Source organism: Balearica regulorum, chromosome 4 (assembly GCF_011004875.1).
Source record: "Balearica regulorum gibbericeps isolate bBalReg1 chromosome 4, bBalReg1.pri, whole genome shotgun sequence".
NCBI classification, from domain to species: domain Eukaryota; kingdom Metazoa; phylum Chordata; class Aves; order Gruiformes; family Gruidae; genus Balearica; species Balearica regulorum.
This window is the reverse complement of record NC_046187.1, coordinates 70,170,515-70,187,425: the sequence shown is the minus strand read 5'-3', so window position 1 is coordinate 70,187,425 and position 16,911 is coordinate 70,170,515. Positions and strand designations below refer to the sequence as shown.

The 16,911-nt window shown below is 39.5% G+C and overlaps 1 protein-coding gene across 6 annotated transcripts in view; it reads right to left on the bottom strand.

The window, feature by feature from the left end:
* Positions 1-5,630: 5,630 nt before the first annotated feature.
* SORCS2 (sortilin related VPS10 domain containing receptor 2) overlaps positions 5,631-16,911 on the bottom strand; it is a 561,511-nt gene continuing 550,230 nt past the window's right edge. For 3 of the 6 annotated variants that reach the window (XM_075752553.1, XM_075752549.1, XM_075752550.1), the window contains exons 27-28: positions 16,640-16,719; positions 5,631-16,300 (exon numbers count right to left, since the gene is read on the bottom strand). In XM_075752553.1, the coding sequence (XP_075608668.1) occupies positions 16,277-16,300; positions 16,640-16,719 (104 nt within the window). In that variant the 3' untranslated portion in view covers positions 5,631-16,276. The remainder of the gene's footprint in view (positions 16,301-16,639; positions 16,720-16,911) is intronic. The other 3 variants (XM_075752551.1, XM_075752552.1, XM_075752554.1) reach the window with 1 other exon arrangement.

The window sequence follows — 16,911 nt, the reverse complement described above, 5'->3', positions numbered from 1 at the left end:
GTCTTGCAGAGTGTGAAAAAAGACTGGCACCTGGTAGGTGCGACAGATCCAAGATCATTATTAATAAAGTTACCTGTCAAAAAAGAAGTATTTGCATTCTTGTGTCTTAGTATTTGTCAGTATAATAAGTAGGTGGCACTTTAGCAGGAAAATAGTCCTCTTCAGCCAAGTACCATTCTCCCATGCCAGTCGTTTGAAAAATGCTTGGACAGGTTAAAATTAGTATCTTTTTTTTTTTTTTTGCTATCAGTTCTGCCCTCATTTAACTGTGTGGTGACCTTCTGCAACTTGAATGCTGTCTATCGAAGGGATAGTCCAGCAATGGGAAATGGAAGTTCAATGTAGTCAGAGCTCGTAGCAGAAGTTACAGCTGATTGAGTGTTACTGCATCAGTTTGCTGAGATGTCAACCCCATTCATAAATAATGTAAAACATTAAAAAATATCCCTAAGAAATTAAAGTGGATCAAAATCAAAGTGAAGTAATTATCAGGCTACTTAACTAGGAATATAGCAATTCCTTGTCGATGACTGACAGATTAGATTGAGAACTGATAAGCCATAACTACTCCTTGTTGCTTTTCCTAGATTTAGCTCTTGCTCCCATTGCACTGAAATTATTACCAAATGCCTTGCTTAAATAGAAAATACATTTCATTTTACCAAACTCAGGGAACCAATATTAAAAGGAGTCTAATTGGTTTGCTTTCTGTCCTCACAGCCTCCTTGACCTCAGGAGAAAAAGGTGGTCAGCATATGTAAAACATGTCATGGTGGTACAACTAATAAGAATTGTCTCTCAAGTAGACACAGCATTTAGTCCGCTTAATCAAAGCTTAAAACTCTTCATTGCCTTTTGTCAATTAAAAAGCATTCAAAAGTAAAGCAAATTATTAGTATTTCTCTAGAGAAAGAAAGAATGTGTGTATAAAGCTATATGTAGGACAACTTGTATAAAAATATGTTATATATAAAAATACATTTTTAGAATAGTTGTACTATATAATACATAGTATTATTGTAGTATAATAGTAGATATGCAAAAACTAGAAAATGAACACCTTAAGTTACTCAGGCTCAGGGCCTAAAAAAGCCTTAAAGAGGATCCTAGTGTTTTTCTATAAGCTGCATTTAATATTTGGTCTACCCAGTTGCATCCCAAAGGCATTCAATATGAAAGACCTGTAACTCACCCCAACACCTTACTCACCCCATTGTGGCTTATTCTTGCAGGTAGGCACCCACATTGTAAGTCTTGAGATGCTTTAATGTTAAATTCTTCTTTTTTATTTTTTTTTTTTTTAATTTGTGCGTAAGTTGAGCACCATGAGACCCCTTGTGACAGTACTTAAGCACAGAGCTTTATAAAGAAGGGCTCCTTGCTAGAGAATGAATGATGCCAAATGTGACACCATTTTTTGAATCGAGAGGGAAAAAAATCAGGAAACAGACTTTTACAGCTGTACTGGGCAAATTGACAGACAGACTAATAAAGTGAAGAATTAGTGAACAGACTGAGAAATCACTGTACTGGGGTAGAGTCAATACAGGTTTTATACTGGGGTGTCTTTGCTCATGAAGTGCTAAGAGGTGTGTGAGGCTGTTAATGAGCATCCAGGAAAAGAACATGTTCTGCTTGGATTTCTTCAACACACTTTTGACGAGGTCTGTCACTAAAGAGGTTTAAGTAGCTACTGGAAAAAGGGAAAAAAAATTCCCAATAGGATAAATAACTGGTTGGCAAACAAGCAAAAAAACAGAGCATAAAATCTGTATTTCCAGTGGTCTCAGCCTTTCTAGTCAGTCTTGGGATCCCACAAGGCTGGCGTCTGAGTCTTGAAAAAAAAAAGTGAGATGAAAAATTTGCTGTTACTAATTTATTCTGAGTAGTAACACTAAAAGCTAACTACAAGGATTTCCAGAAATATCTTTCACAACTTCACCAGTGATTAAAATGTCAGAAGAAATTAAATGTAGTAAATATAGAAAGAACTGTCTGTGGTAAGAAAAGAAGGAAAAAAAATAAAAAAAAAATCTAGACAATTATGAGCATCGAAATAGCTCTAACTACACCTGAAGATAATCATGGAGTTTTAACATTTAAGTCCAAGAAAATATCCATGTACTTCATATTAATAATAATTTAAGAAAAAAAAAAGGCAAAAAACATCCCGTAGCAAAAACCCTGTGGTATAAAATGCAGTAAGTAGCTCTAGACCCTGCCTGACCAAGACACACGTAACATCAGAGCATCCTGGGCTGTCCAGGGCACCAAATGCCCCCATTGATAAAGATAACCCTAAAACAACTGCTATGCACAAGAACTTACAAAACAAGTGGTAAAAGAAGAAAAACACCCACCTACCATCTCTGATCCATCCATTGTCTGCTTTAGGATCTATAGAACATTATCACATTATCCAAAATCTGGGCACTGAACATCATAAATAGATACACTCATATGGATGATGGTACAAGAGCAACAAAGAGATCCAAAAGTACAGAAACCTCCCCATATAGGAAAAATAATACTGATTTTACAATTAAATTCAATGGGAAAACAAAGATAAGGGCTTTTCAGTGTGATACACCACCCCCCCCCCCCCCCAAAACTCTTGAGGAAGGGCAAGAATAAGTTCAAATGTTATAAAAATCAGCAGCAGAATGTGACATGGGAATGAAATAGTCCTTGTCACTCATGGTACAAACTCTGAGGGTATCAAAATTAATGGACCAGGTTCAAAATGACCACGCAGAGGTACTTTCGCTCACTGCCTAATTCAGCTATGGAACTTGTTGCCACAGAATTTTATGGATGCTAAAAGCTTATACAAGTCCATAAACAACAAAGAAAATTGATGGCAGAAAAGAATTACTTCAGGCTGTTAAGCACAGAGCTACCAGCTCCGAAGCAGAAAGGTCCAGCTCCACGGCGCACGGAGGCTGGAAGTGCAATGCTGGGTAGGTGTCCTGGTGCACTCCCCCCATTCCCCTGCCATATTGGTATTGATAAATGAAACTGGTTTCTTTCATAAAAGACTAATTTTTCACACTAGCAGTTACAGAAGCATTCTCTTTTATAAAATAATGTCTCACCTTTTCAATTTCATTTTTAAAGCAAGCATCTATCTTAAGATCAAGACAATGCAGTGCTGTTTCTTCACAATGTATTAGATAATTGAAATAATTAAATTACATCAAGGATATTCCTCTTCAATAATCTCCTCCGATGACAAGGAAATAATTTTCCTATTAGATTGTGTAGAATTATAGCTCAATAGAATTACAACTACACGGTCCTGAGTTAAACTTCAGTGAAAAGCTTCAATCCTGGTTTCATTATTAATTTTTAAATAGACTGATAATTGCTGCCACTGAATTATTTCTTGGAATTATCACTTTTTTAACTTTTTTTTTTTTTTTTTTTTTTTTATATGTACTGCTGCTTCTGATTGTTTCGGAGGTCAGCTTGTGGTGTGATGCTGTCATGTTGAGAACAGATCCTTTTATCACGTTAATAATACACTGAGCAGCATTTATAGCATTTTGCCTCAGCTTTTGAAAACCACGAGTGTCAGAGTACAGTAACATTTTCACTGCAGCAGCTGGATTCATTTGAAAGCAAAGCATCTTTCAAGGCATAAATCAGAAAAAGAAAAAAAATGGAAAATAAATCAGTGTCTTCATGGAAAACAGGAAAAAAATATTGGCTGATGTTTATGACTCAGAAGTTTTATTATAGAGACATAAATTATGATGATGTTGAAACCAGTTCGGCTTCAAAATAGCATAGCAATTAATATGGCTTTGATGGGCACAGCAAAGGAAACAGAAGTGATTATCTTATTCTTTTTTCCATGGAAATTGGTTTCTGAAGTAAAGTAGCCCTTCAGGTTAAGTATTACCAAGTTTCATTTGGTGTCTCTTTTATGGGAACAGCTTGTCTGTGTCTGTTCTTACTCCTGCCCTTCCAACTCAGGAGCTTTCCCCAGCAAGAGCTATTGGAACATCATTAAAAATAAGAGACTTCAGGGTTTCTTTGGCGTTTGCTTTTGTTTGTATCAGAGCACTAAATTTGGAAAATGAAACGTAGCCATTTGAGATTCAACAGGCTGCTTTTTTAGTGATAAATTGCAGTTTAAAGTCTCAGCTAGCCACAATATAGGATTAGACAACCTAAAATGACAACCATCAAAATGTTTTCTAGCTGAGTTACACAAGCAGGGAAAGCCTCAGGCTTCATTTCTGAACCCAGCCTCGCATTTAGCATGATGTGCCACAGAGTAGGATCATATAGCCCATACCGTGGAGTTCCTCTGGCCACTAAGTCTTTCAGCAGGGATGATGACAAAGTGCTGAACTAGGGGAGATGGCGAAAATTAAGTTTAAACTTATATTTTGCAAATTTTTCCTTCTAATTGCCCATTTTCTGATCCTCAAAATACGCCCATTCCATGAATAAATTATCCATTCGTTGCACTATTAAAACTCCATTCCAGTCTACAAAATTTCTATGGCTAATTAAAAAAATTGGTAGATAATATTTTATGTTGCTGTTTTGTTCCAGTATGAGGTTTAGTCAGACTTCACATTGCACATCCACAACCACAACGTTTAGCAGCATCTCCGCTCTTCCCTGTTGTGGGCGTTAAGGCAGGGAAAAGAACTGCCAAGATGATATTTCACCAGCGCCAGGCTCTCCCTGGGAAGGCACCAACCGCCTCTCAGCGCACCGTAAACTGTATTCCAACCCAAAATCTGAGCTAAGCCAGCAGCAGCTCACCTCAAAACTTTGAAGCAGGGAGGAATGTCCAAATTGGAGGGCTGCGCCGTGCATTCTGACCTTAGAAATTCAGTGACCTTCGCAAAGACAGAGCGCACTTGCCAGGATGAGTAACGGAGCGTTTTGAGAGCCAGGGCTCGATCCTTGCATGCGGCTGGCTTAAGGGCTCGGTCTGATCTGCAGACGCCTCAATTTTGTGAGGAGGATGCAGCTTCTATACAGCACAGGCAAGTCTTCAGGGAGAGAGTGGGATAAAGGAAAGACGATGCAGTTAATAAAGAAAAAAAGAATAAATAAGGAGCAAGTAGTGTGTGACGAAGCCAATGAAAATGGAAGAGATTGGAACAAAGACACGGCAAGGGCAGAAGAACACACAGCTTTGTTCTGTTTATGGCTGTTTCTTACAGGTAGATGAAGGTTAAAACTGCTGTATTCTTTAATTCTTTAGCTAGATGGAAATATTCAGCCTTTGATTCAGCGGAGTTCTAGGAGAACACTTATTTTTCTAGAACACTTATTCAACTGCAGTTGCACGGCTTCAGTCTGACCACAGAGTGTCACCCTCCACCAATTACACTGCAGGAACTCCACTCCTGTGGAAAAAGGCCTTCTCCCTTTTTTCCCTGGCAGTGGCTGAGCTGCAGTACGGGAGGATGAAGTGGAGTGGCTAAAGTTGAGGAGGATGAAACTTTGCTGCAGCCTTTGAGTTCAGTGCTGCCGAAGTTGAGTAGTTTCCCGCTAATTACTGACAATCAACGCACACGCACAAACCCTGGGGACTGGTTAAACCATTTTCCCTCCACAAATCCCGTGAAATGCTTCCCAAGAAAAAACCAAAGCAACCAATAGTTTAGAACCAAATTTTATTAAAGAAAAACCTGTAGTGCAGGTTCTCAGGACAAATGCATACCTTTGGATGCAGTGGAGTACACAGGTACGTATACAGTAGTTTGCCTGCTACATGTTTGGAAGCTGAAAGACAGTGTGATAAACTGTACTGCACAGTTCATCACCATCATTAAAAGTTGCCAAAAAACTTGGTTGTGGATCACTAACAGATACTTGGTTATGTGTGTGCACTACATATTGCACAAGACTTTTGATTAAGCTATTAATTGTGCAATTGAATCACAGTTAAGTGTTACATTAAGCATATTCAAACTTCTTTTTTTTTTCCAAAAACAGCACGTCACTACAAAACTGCCATTAAATGTTACATATTTACAAAAATATACAAATAACACTTTTCCCCATTTATGACAATGCACCAGTTATGGATTAATTTCATTCTTCCCTTGAGCCCTGATACTGTATACAAAGAAACCCGCTCCAAGTCAAGGTCTCCTGAAACAAAATTAGGCAAAGGCATGTACTGTTTTCACAAATACTAGAACGTGCAAAGGCAAAAGGAGAGGACTACGTAGTCGTGTATGTTAAAGGTACGGACTATAGCATACTGATGACCACTAAGAGCTTTTACACAGATTGGAAGGGGCCCCTTTGTCAGAAATCCAGTTAGAAATACAGTGTTAAGCATTTGCTGATCGTATTCTAGAAAAGCAGTTGCAAGTAGTTCAAAAACTAAGTTCCACCTTGGTTGTACAATTAGCTTACATCTATCCAAAGTGTTCTCTTGCTAAGCACAAGAATAAGAACTACAAATGAAAATCAGCCCGTTACCTGCGTCGGTACAGATGCAGCAACGTGATGACTGATTTTAGCCTGCAGCTACATTTCAAACTCACTGTGGGTGAGCACCTTTATTCCGTAATGCAAAGCTGAACTGACAAAGTCTGTGGAACTACATGGTCATAAATTAGGGGAGAATTTGGCCCTGCAATGCCAGATAAATAGTGCTCCACATGAACAACAGGGTAATGAGTAATGCTTTCTGAACCTTCACAAGAACTATGCCATCTAGCTTTTATTTTACTGCTTTTCATATTCTTACCAAGAGCTGTAGCTCTAATTAGCCAAAAAATATGATTTGGGCTTGGTTTAATAGCCAATTTTTTCTCATTTTGTTCACATGGGTAATGCCAGCAAAATCTATATGATTTATCTATCCGAGTCTGGAATGAGAGATTTTGGACCCACCTGTGCTGAAACAGCCACAGATGCACTGTAAATACGCCAGTATTCATCCTTTACTCTTAAAATGGAAAATTCTCCCATTCCAACTCCCATTATCTCTCCAAATCTTCCTCCAATACTTAATCCAGGGTGAACTGATATTCGTAGCGCAGCTTCATAAATACAGAGCAAGGATGCTATGATAATTTTATTTAGGTGAGGAAGGGTGATCGCTGACGTCTCCTAAAACCACACTTGCAATGCACTGGTGTAATATTCTTGAGAAACATCTCCCCTTTTGCAAAGACACTTTATCTATGGTTAATGGAAAGGTAACTCACAGTACCTGTACATATTTGTAAAAATAAGTGGTAAGTAAAGCACAAAAGTGGAAGCTTCCCAAAGCAGCATGCCAGCTGATCAAATCCCCCCCCTCTTCCAATCTGCTGTCCCTCTGCAAATTTTTTCTTGTATTTTTTTCTCAGCCACACAGAAGAGGATAAAATGAGTTAATCCCCTTTTGACATCAACCCAGCTTACTAGCAGAACCACAATCAGAGAAAAGCAACTCAGAAGTGACTGGGATCAAGAGGGGAGAATTCAAGTGTACTTCTCCATTTGATTACGCTTTCCCTCCAGAGCCTCCTGCACTGCAGCAAGCACAGCCCATGACTTACACCCATGAGGAAATAAATCATAGCCTGTCAGTGACAAATAAAAAAAGGAGCCGTATTCAAATGCCTGGTGTGTATGTGAAATGGAGGAACTCTGTGTTCCTAAAATTAAAATTTCTAGTCACATCTTCAGTAAACTCCAGTGGCTGGTGTTTACCCTCAGGAACGCTATACCAACTCTATTCATCCTCTCTAAACATTATAAAATTATGGCTCATAGAGGGATTCTAGCAAATTACATTTAAGCAGTATAAATCCAAGACACAGACCCTATAAAATAATTCTTCTCCCTTGCTTCCTGGCTCAGTGCTGTCTACAATCATCTCAGAAGTAAGCCTACAGTGGAGCTATCTCTGGAGCGCACATACATGCATCCTGGCTCCTGGGAAGCAACCTCGTTTCTACCTACCTCAGATGGGACGTTGCTGTGAGTCAGATTCCACTTATAGGTAGAAACGCTGATAATATTGCATGTTCCTGGTGCTGCATCAATTTAGACTCATGGTTTAAAGTCTCTGTATGCAATCAACAGAGCTGAAAATAGTTGCCATTACGAATTAAAGTAAGCTCCAAGGCTTAAGCAAAACAAAAATCAACAACTCATGGCAAAATCATACACACTGGTAACACTGACTTTCTCCCTGCTTTTCCTCGTCTAGTCTTGTGCTTCCCTCCCTCCCGCATCTCTCTCATGTACATTCCCTCTCTAACACAGGCTCTACCCTTCGAAGATACCACTGAGCTCTTCAATTATCTTGCCCTCATCAACTACTCCAAGCTCCTCCAACAAAAAGATTCTGCCAAAGCAATATGGTGACTTTGCTCAAACTTGTATCTTATAGAACTTGAAAGCAAGCCATTTGCCTCTGCTTCCAGGAAAGGTTGCGTATAGACTTGTCCCACCAACCTGACAAGTCAAATTGCTCTGAAGAAGAATGGTCCTGTTCCTCCACTGGCGATGGACCCTCTTTACCTCACCTATTCTTCAGCTTCACGTTGTAACAATTTATCCAAAAGGCTACGTGCTAGCTTGGGCCTCAGTATTTCCCTTACTGAAATACAAATGCAGCCCAATGGTCTGGGAAGGTGTCTCTGCCCAGCCTTGCTGTGATTCTGCCCCTGCCAGTTTGAAGGGTTGTCAAGGCAAGCCAGCCCTTCTGTGCTCCGGGAAACTTGTGCAAGCACCATGTCTCATCCCCTCAACCTGAAATGAGGCAGGAGGAGGCATTTGGGAGATAATGGGTATAGCTGTCTGTCAGTTAAATATATATTTTCCACTACAGAGGGACAGCGAGGTCAGTATATACGTGGATGAGAAGGGAAAATGCTAGTTATAGGGTTATTATTCTTCCAGGGAGTACAAGACTCATCCACATCTCAGACTAGAAGTATGCGCTCTCTGCGAGAAGCAGTTGAGAGAAGTCCTGGAACGGCAAAAGGGAAGCGTTCCAGAAAGATTTAAAGAAAACGAGCAGCAAAATTGAAAGTGAAAGGATTAAAAGAAGCAAAAGTTGGAAAGAAACAAGAAGAAAGGACTGCAGTGAGACAAAGCACAGGAAGCGCATCAACACCTATCATACAGCAGAGCTCAGAGGAGAGACAGGGATGGGGAAGGGACCGTGATTCCTGTTATCACTCAGGACACAGTAGGGTGCATAACCAAATTGAAACACAGATGAAAACAGAACATAAAGCAAAACAAAAAGCAAGGGAGAAAAAAGCGGACAGCAGAGAACTGTCATCAGGAGGAGGCGACAGGCAAGGCAGAGCAACAAACAGCAGCAATAATGAAAAAGAACAAAAGGACAAAAAACGGAGGGGGGAGAAACAAGGAGAAACAGAAGAGAATGAAAATTCAGACAACTTTTTTTTCTATAAAATGTCACCAATTACTTAGCAAAAAGTTGGAAGCATTAAACAATGCCGGTCACTTCTCCGAAGAGTTCAGCATCTCAAACGATGAACCCTAAACAGAGAGAGGAGTGTATTTCCAAGCAAGTGGAGGCAGTGAATTGGGCATCTTCCTATCTTTGTGATGATATTCTGTAATCTTAACCATTTAAATGCCCTTCCTTGAATATGGGACATACAGATAGTGTATTAAAATATTCTCCTTTAGACTAGTTCTATCATTTGCAAACTGCCTACGTACATGTTATTGATGTTTGGGGTGCACACTTCGCCTTCTGTATAGTCCTGCCTCCTCATAATCCATAACAAGAATGTCTCAAGAAACGTGTGGATACAAGTCTGCTGTTTTCCTATATGAGATGTTCTCATTAAAAAGCATTTCTTTCACCGTTTCAGAAAGATTTCCTTTTTAAACTGTTTTAATTAATAAGAAAACAGTGTGAAATAATACTTTTTTTAAAAAAAGGAGAACAAGCCAATTCTTGCCCTTTGATCTGCAAGAGCAGACACTGTCAATAAGAACAAAATGTAAGTATCAAAAGCTGGCTAAAATTAGCAACAAATAACATAGAAATATAAGACATGCTAAGAAATGAAATTATTTGGAATGCCTGGCCTCCCTGGTGATTAATACACTCATTATACCATTAAAAATATGTGCAACAAAAGCATATTGTTTAAGTAGTGCCCTATACTTCTGCATGTATTGTTGCTGCCCAACAGGGCTTTATATCCACCGTATTGCAACAAATTAGTGTAAAGATGCAAATTCTACAGAACCTCAGAAATCAAGTCTGATCAATAAAACTCAGGTTTGTGCAATGATTTCAAGTGCTGCAAGGAAATAATTTTAAACAGAATTACTTGTGTAAGGGAAAGAATCCACTTTTTTCAGGGCTAATAAATGTCATTCCTAAAAGAAAATCAATCTGGAAGGAGAGACAGACAAAGAGTATGCAGTTAAGAACATGTATTTTTAGAGATACTATTAAAAAAAGTATTTCAATACAAACCGTAACAGCTCTTTGATAAGGATTTTGTTTTGTCCAGCATATTCATCGCCTAGCACTGTTCACATAGCTATACTGTTGCACTTCAGAGGATGTATTTCTAAGCCTTCCAGTATTTCTTGTTTCAGATACTGTCTTCCAGAAGAGCACCTCAGCTACCAGCACATAAACTATCTGAAAATAGTAATTCTGACAAGCTTCACATAAGGCAAAGAAAAAGAGATGAACAAAATGAACATCCTTCATTCGGTCATACATGGCTCCCCAATTCATATTTTAAGCAATTTGCTACTTCATTTAACAGGAGGAAAAAGGGCAGGACCGAAAACTTGCAGAAATGAGATCTTACATATTAAAAACTGTGAAACTAACTTGCTGTATGTATCAAAGGCAGGGAAAAAAATTTCTAAAAGGAACGCATAGTCCTCACACCATTTCCAAAATACTGTTACAGGTCCTTATTTCCCTGATGGTATGTATAATCCTCTCTGCTCTATGCAACATAGTTGAAAAGAAAGGAAAAATCAAAACTTTGTCCACACAACATTCCTTTTCAGATTTGGGAAGTGAGCTGTTCTAGTCCATCTCAACACTGAGAAACCCTTCTGCACGCCCTCCAGCTTGAGCTTACGAAAAGAATTGGAAGAAAAAATGCCAAGGTGCTCAAAAAAGAAGATTAAAAAATTAAGAGTGCACAGCTTGACACTTCCCAAAGACTGCAGGGCCAGGCTTTTAACTGCAAAAAGCTAAGTGGGGGTCTGAGTTATTTTAAAATTTGTCACTTTGATGATTATAGTCTGAAAATAAGTGAAAAACATTACATATATATCCACAACAGGAATAAACACACACTTAAATAGCACTGAGAGGGCTAATACTGAAATGCTGAAAGGAATTAAGGAACATGAAAATACAGGCTTAACATTGGGAAAACAGTCTGAGCAGATCCTGTAGGCACTTAAATGCTATTCTAATGGAAGTTTTAGAAAGACTCTCTCAGACTAGTAAGATTAGGCTATATGCCAGTCTTGTAAAGCAATGTACAAGTGGGACTAGAACAGAGGAAACGAGTTTAGGAATCAGCTTTTTGGAGGGACTCAGAAGACACAACAAAATTTTGCATCTCAAAAATCAATATTTATAAAGGTAAATGCTAATAAATTTCTTCCTGGTGGCAAACCAATATTTTGAGAGAAATGCGCACTTACTTTCATCTAAAAATCTGAAATAAAAACGAAGATGAAAACAATACAGCTGTATCAATCAATATACAGTAATGACTCCACCTGTCAGAGATTCTGCAATGAAATAAAAGCTTTAGTCTCTCTTCCCCCCCCCCCCAAAGCCTCATTAATAAAAAAATTACAAAACATTGTTTTATTGGAAACATAGGAAAAAAAATACTATGACCGAAATTGTCATCAATTCTAGCAACTTAGCAACATTGTATTCAACTTGAAATAACACTAGAAATTCAAAGCACATCAGAACCACTGGTTCATCATCAAAAAGTTACTGCAAATGCATGTATTTAATTTCTTAAAAATAATAACACCCTCAACCCCGCATTTATTTCAGCATGTACTTCTGTAAGGAGGATGGAAACCACTGCAGTTCTATACCACTGACCTCTATTAAAGAGGCAGCATGCAGCAGTAGAGCATTCCCACTAAAGGGATGTTGCGTTGGACCTAAAACACAGCTAACCATCATAACCACATCAGACAAAATCCGCTTTGTACCAGGAAGTACCAATGGCAAAGCACTGATTTGTCTCTGTCTGTCCAGAGGACAGTAATTTAACAAATCATCTACTTTATATGAACAAACACTTTTCTCCTCTTTACACTGGTCACTGAAAGCAGAAAACTCTTCAAGAAGGATATAATTCTATGAGAATATCCTAAAACATTTCAAAGAAATTGGATGTGAATTGGAGATAACAACATCTTGCCTCCGGCTGGCACCTTCTATTTCTTCACAGCCATTTCCACCTCCCTCTTCGACAGGTTATAAAAACATACATTGGTTTATATTGCTTTTACTTTTGAGAAATTAATTTACACTGTGTGTGGATTTTCCCTAAATGTCTTCTGAGCATTTCTGAGCACTTTATTTGGATGGACCACTCCAAAGCCATAGAAAAGATTCAATGTCAAAAGGGAAAGCAAAGATAACAGCTGTGGCTGTTAGAATGCTTCACATTAGTACTGCTTGGAGCACTCTGAAAAGTACAGGGTGGTTTTGAAATTGCAAATACATAAACGTTTAAGAAGGGCAAAAGACATAAATGAGGCCAATACAGTGCCAGTTTTGCTGGTTTCAGTATAGTTCGATATCAATGTTGATAAGTACCACTGTACTCGTTATTATAAGGCTTTTGACTAAATAACACTGCAGAAAAGTAAGTTGAAAAGACTAGTGTTTAACTTAGCAAAATCACAGCCAATATTGCAATGCTACCATGTAAATTACCTTTTTTTTCTTTAACAGTGATGCACCTTTTTCAGATTACGCATTTTTTACATTTATACATAATTGTGTCTGGTTTCAGTAAACTATCTTTAAAAACAGAGATAATTACAAGTAAAACAAAGAAAGCAAAACTATTAATAATTTATGCTCACAAAATTCTTTCGCTCTGAAGATCCTGAACGAACAGAGATTAATTTAGCCTCACAATACCCCTGTGAGGTAGGTAATTAATATCAACCCCATTTTACAGGTGGGGAAACTGAGGCACATACAGGTTAAGTAACTTGCCCAAATTCTGGGTACAGAATCCAGGTTCCTGACAGCATCTTCCATTTCTTAGCCATCAAATCACCCTTCCTCACTAATGAATTTAACTGGAATATGTACAAATATTGCATGTGTGTGTGCATGCATGTGTGACCAGCATTTGTGCACAGAAACAACTCTATTTCTGTATAAGCGTGTATCAGGATTTTAGATATGTATAAAGGATAAAATGCTAAGATGTCATGGTCGTAGTTCAAGAGATTTGAAACCTAGCACTAGTGAGACTCTTCATTTAAAGATAAACCAAGACACCATGAATGGGAAAATGGTAATGGTATTTTTTCGGTTTTAAAATAATTCATTTTAAGTTATTCTTGCCAGGGAATGAAAGGTTGCCTTTATTATCTGCTGGGTATTATTAATACAGTTACGGCAATACTGACAACTCTTTAGAAAACAGTGTTTTTAAGACACGACAAACCAACCTCACAGGAATGCTGCATGAATCAAATTAATAAGCATCGAAAAACATTATTACAGGCACTATATTGTGCTAAGTGTTAATTAGAGTACCAAGCAGTTAAATATTCTACGGTGTTCCAAAAGACTCCTGTTATCAGAGACACCAATCACCCTGTATTAGATGTATAAAAGTAGCTGTTAAAGCATAAATTAGACGCGTGACCTAGTTCCAACAGTGTCCTTTGCCAACCAGAGGAACCATGGGAGAACAACCCCAAGCCAGAACTTCCACCCCATCCCTTGTCCGTGAGGCTAATCTGTCACTCACCTGCCCTATACAAATAACCCGCTTCAGATTTATTTCACAGGAACAAGCAAGCTGTTTGCAATACTATTTTATTGTCCGTTCCAGCTCATTTCCACTAGAAAAAGCATGAAGAGCTGGTGAGAACGGAAAGCCTCTGGTGCAACGGTCCTGAGAGTTTCCAATGCACAGCACATTTTGTATTTGCACTTCTCTTCAAGAAACCCAGCCTCAGATACACGGAACACCTTGGATTTCTACAGGGCCTGGCATACAACAGTCAGCTAGAACATTGCTTCTCTGTAAATCAGTTTGCATGGCACTCTATAACTACATAGGCAGAAATTTTAGAACAATTTTTGAAATTATTTTCCTGAGCAGTTTGCAAGTGCTTTTCAGAATCTTCACTTAAACTTTTCCATCTAATTCCATACAGTAAGTTTATAATCTGGATTTTGTTGTGCTTTACACATACATCCTGTGGGGTTTGTGAGAGCCTACAGTACTACACTGAAATATTACATCCCAGTCCGTTGCATTCAATGACAATATGCTCTAGGATATCCACAGCTACATGGAAGAATGCATACAATAATTTTAAGACAGAGCGTTTCTGTCTTGCCAGTATTCATTATTTTCTGTTTGTTTATTCAGAAAGATGCAGCTAGCTATCTTTATCCTCCTTAAGCAAGGTGGTGTGCGAGCTTGCCACTAGCATCATATGACATTCAGTGAGTAAAGAGCTATTTGTTCTCTATCGAAGGCAAAAAGTGAAGAGATTATACAGGTTTCTGAGAGAAGCATCCTAATTCCAGGCAGCTGTGACACACAGGATGCCAGATGTTTAAACTCATCACAACACAGTCCGCTTCCTACACAGCTCCATAAACCACAGGGAAAAGACCAGCGGAGTGTGGATTCACCGCACTGCCGCTTCCCTAGGGATGCAGAGGTCGGGACTAGGAAACTCTGACCCAACTCACAAAAATGGAATTAGGAAACTCTGACCCGGCTCACCAGCCTTTCTGCAGGCAGATCCTTCGGAAGCCCCGCCACCTTCCCTGCAGAAATAGGGGCCAGCGGTGGTAGGGGCCGAGTGACACCCCGTGGTGATGGAAAGGAAACACGATCCCCTGAATCAGAGCCCGTCCTCCCCACGGCCCTCCGGATTGTCAAACCAACCCCAGCGGAAAAGGTCGGTCAGAGTTTGCCCATCCCTGCCTGCAAGGGCAGACAGTGGGGGAAAATCCCAAAGAAGGGTGCGGGAGGGAAGGGAACGGCGGTGCGCTGCCCAGCCCTGCCCGGAGGGGAGCTCTGACCTACCCGGCACCTCTGCCCTAACAGGAAGTTTTAAAAAAATAACGATACAAAGAAAGTGACCTAAAAGAGGTATTTACACTCTCTGGAAATTTAAAAAGAGACAGGCCACCAGCACGGGGTTTTACAGGGTAACTCATCCGGCAGCTGCCATCGTCCTAGAGGTGCTCGCTTAGAAGAGAGCAACTGAAATGACTGTCTGCAAGTGAAGGCACCTGGTCTGGAAATAGCATCAAGCTGGTGTTTTTCTTTCACACGGGGCAGGATCGGGGACATACTGGTGCTGATGGTTTGTCAGGACTTGCTAAACTTACAAGAGCATTATCCTGTATTATGAGATATCTTAATTAACACTTTACTTCCTTTCACCCACAGAAGGGCCTAAGCCTAAATTCATTAGATTGTCTCACACATGTTTAAGTTAAGAGCTCGTCTCGACTAGCAGTGCATTTGTCTCCTTGCTCAGTCCTCTCCCAGTACAGAAACACTCGGCCTCCTAAAAAAATGTCATCGTGATCAACCAACCATCTGTTCTGGTCTAGTCGCTTGTGTAAAAATCACCTTTTGGGGCTGAAGAGTCCCAGCCTTCTGCTGAATACCTCAATTAAAAATATAATTAAAAAGTTACAGTCGATCCTTCTAAAAATAAACATAAAGAACTAGAGCATATACAGAAAAGAAATAAGGTGGCATTGAAGGTGCCTAGGGCTACAAATTTGCTACCATAGTTGGAGTTTCAATCGTAACGAGTTCCCAGGCCATAGAGTGAACACAAGACGTATTATCCTTCTCCCTCGGTAACTGATGATGGACGTTTGTTTTTTTTTTTTTCCACAGGACTGATAAGAAACCTCCTCTCCACCAGCATTTACAGCCATATTTGCAATTTTGTGACATCACCAGGGAAAAATAAAACGATACAGAGAAGAGTCTTTCATTTTTTGTGTTCAGCTGTAAATATCAGCTAACCAGGTAACTGTGCATCTCTCTGGAGTTGATGCTCAAAACCACGCCTGAGTGATTGCCTATGAAAATATAGAAACAAAAGGCCAGCATTAGTGTATTTCAGGCACTTCACAATAAATCCCCCTTTTATTGCAGGGACAAGTCAATCACATAAAGAGAGTGGCTTTATCAAACAACAGGTCAGGTGAAGGTTGGTGCAACAGCTCCATGTACCTACAGCACACTTTCACGCAAAGCTTTTGCTCATGGTGGTGGATTTGTGGCAAATTCCTAGGGTTTCTATCCCAGTGACAGCATAAGTTTGTTCTCTTTGTGGCTTAAAAAGGTGTAGTTGTCTGGAGGGGTGCAGGTGAGGGAGGAGAATGGAACCTGAGGCGTCCATTCGACATGCCACTGACCTGGGACTGGACACTGACCGGCATCAGCAATAAGGGAACTCTGTAGCTGTTCAAGTTGCCACTTCTCCCAGAAGGAGTCACTGCAAGGTAATGGTGTTGAGGAGTCCCAAGGTGGGGGTTGCGATAAAGTAGGCAACATAAAATATATAGAAAACAAAAAAAGCGGATGGGTGAGTCTGGGAATACTGTACTGTGGAAATTCAAAAGTTACGAGAAGAGAGAGAACAAACAGAAACCCAGGCCTGTAACTCCCTGCTGTGCATGGAGCAGAG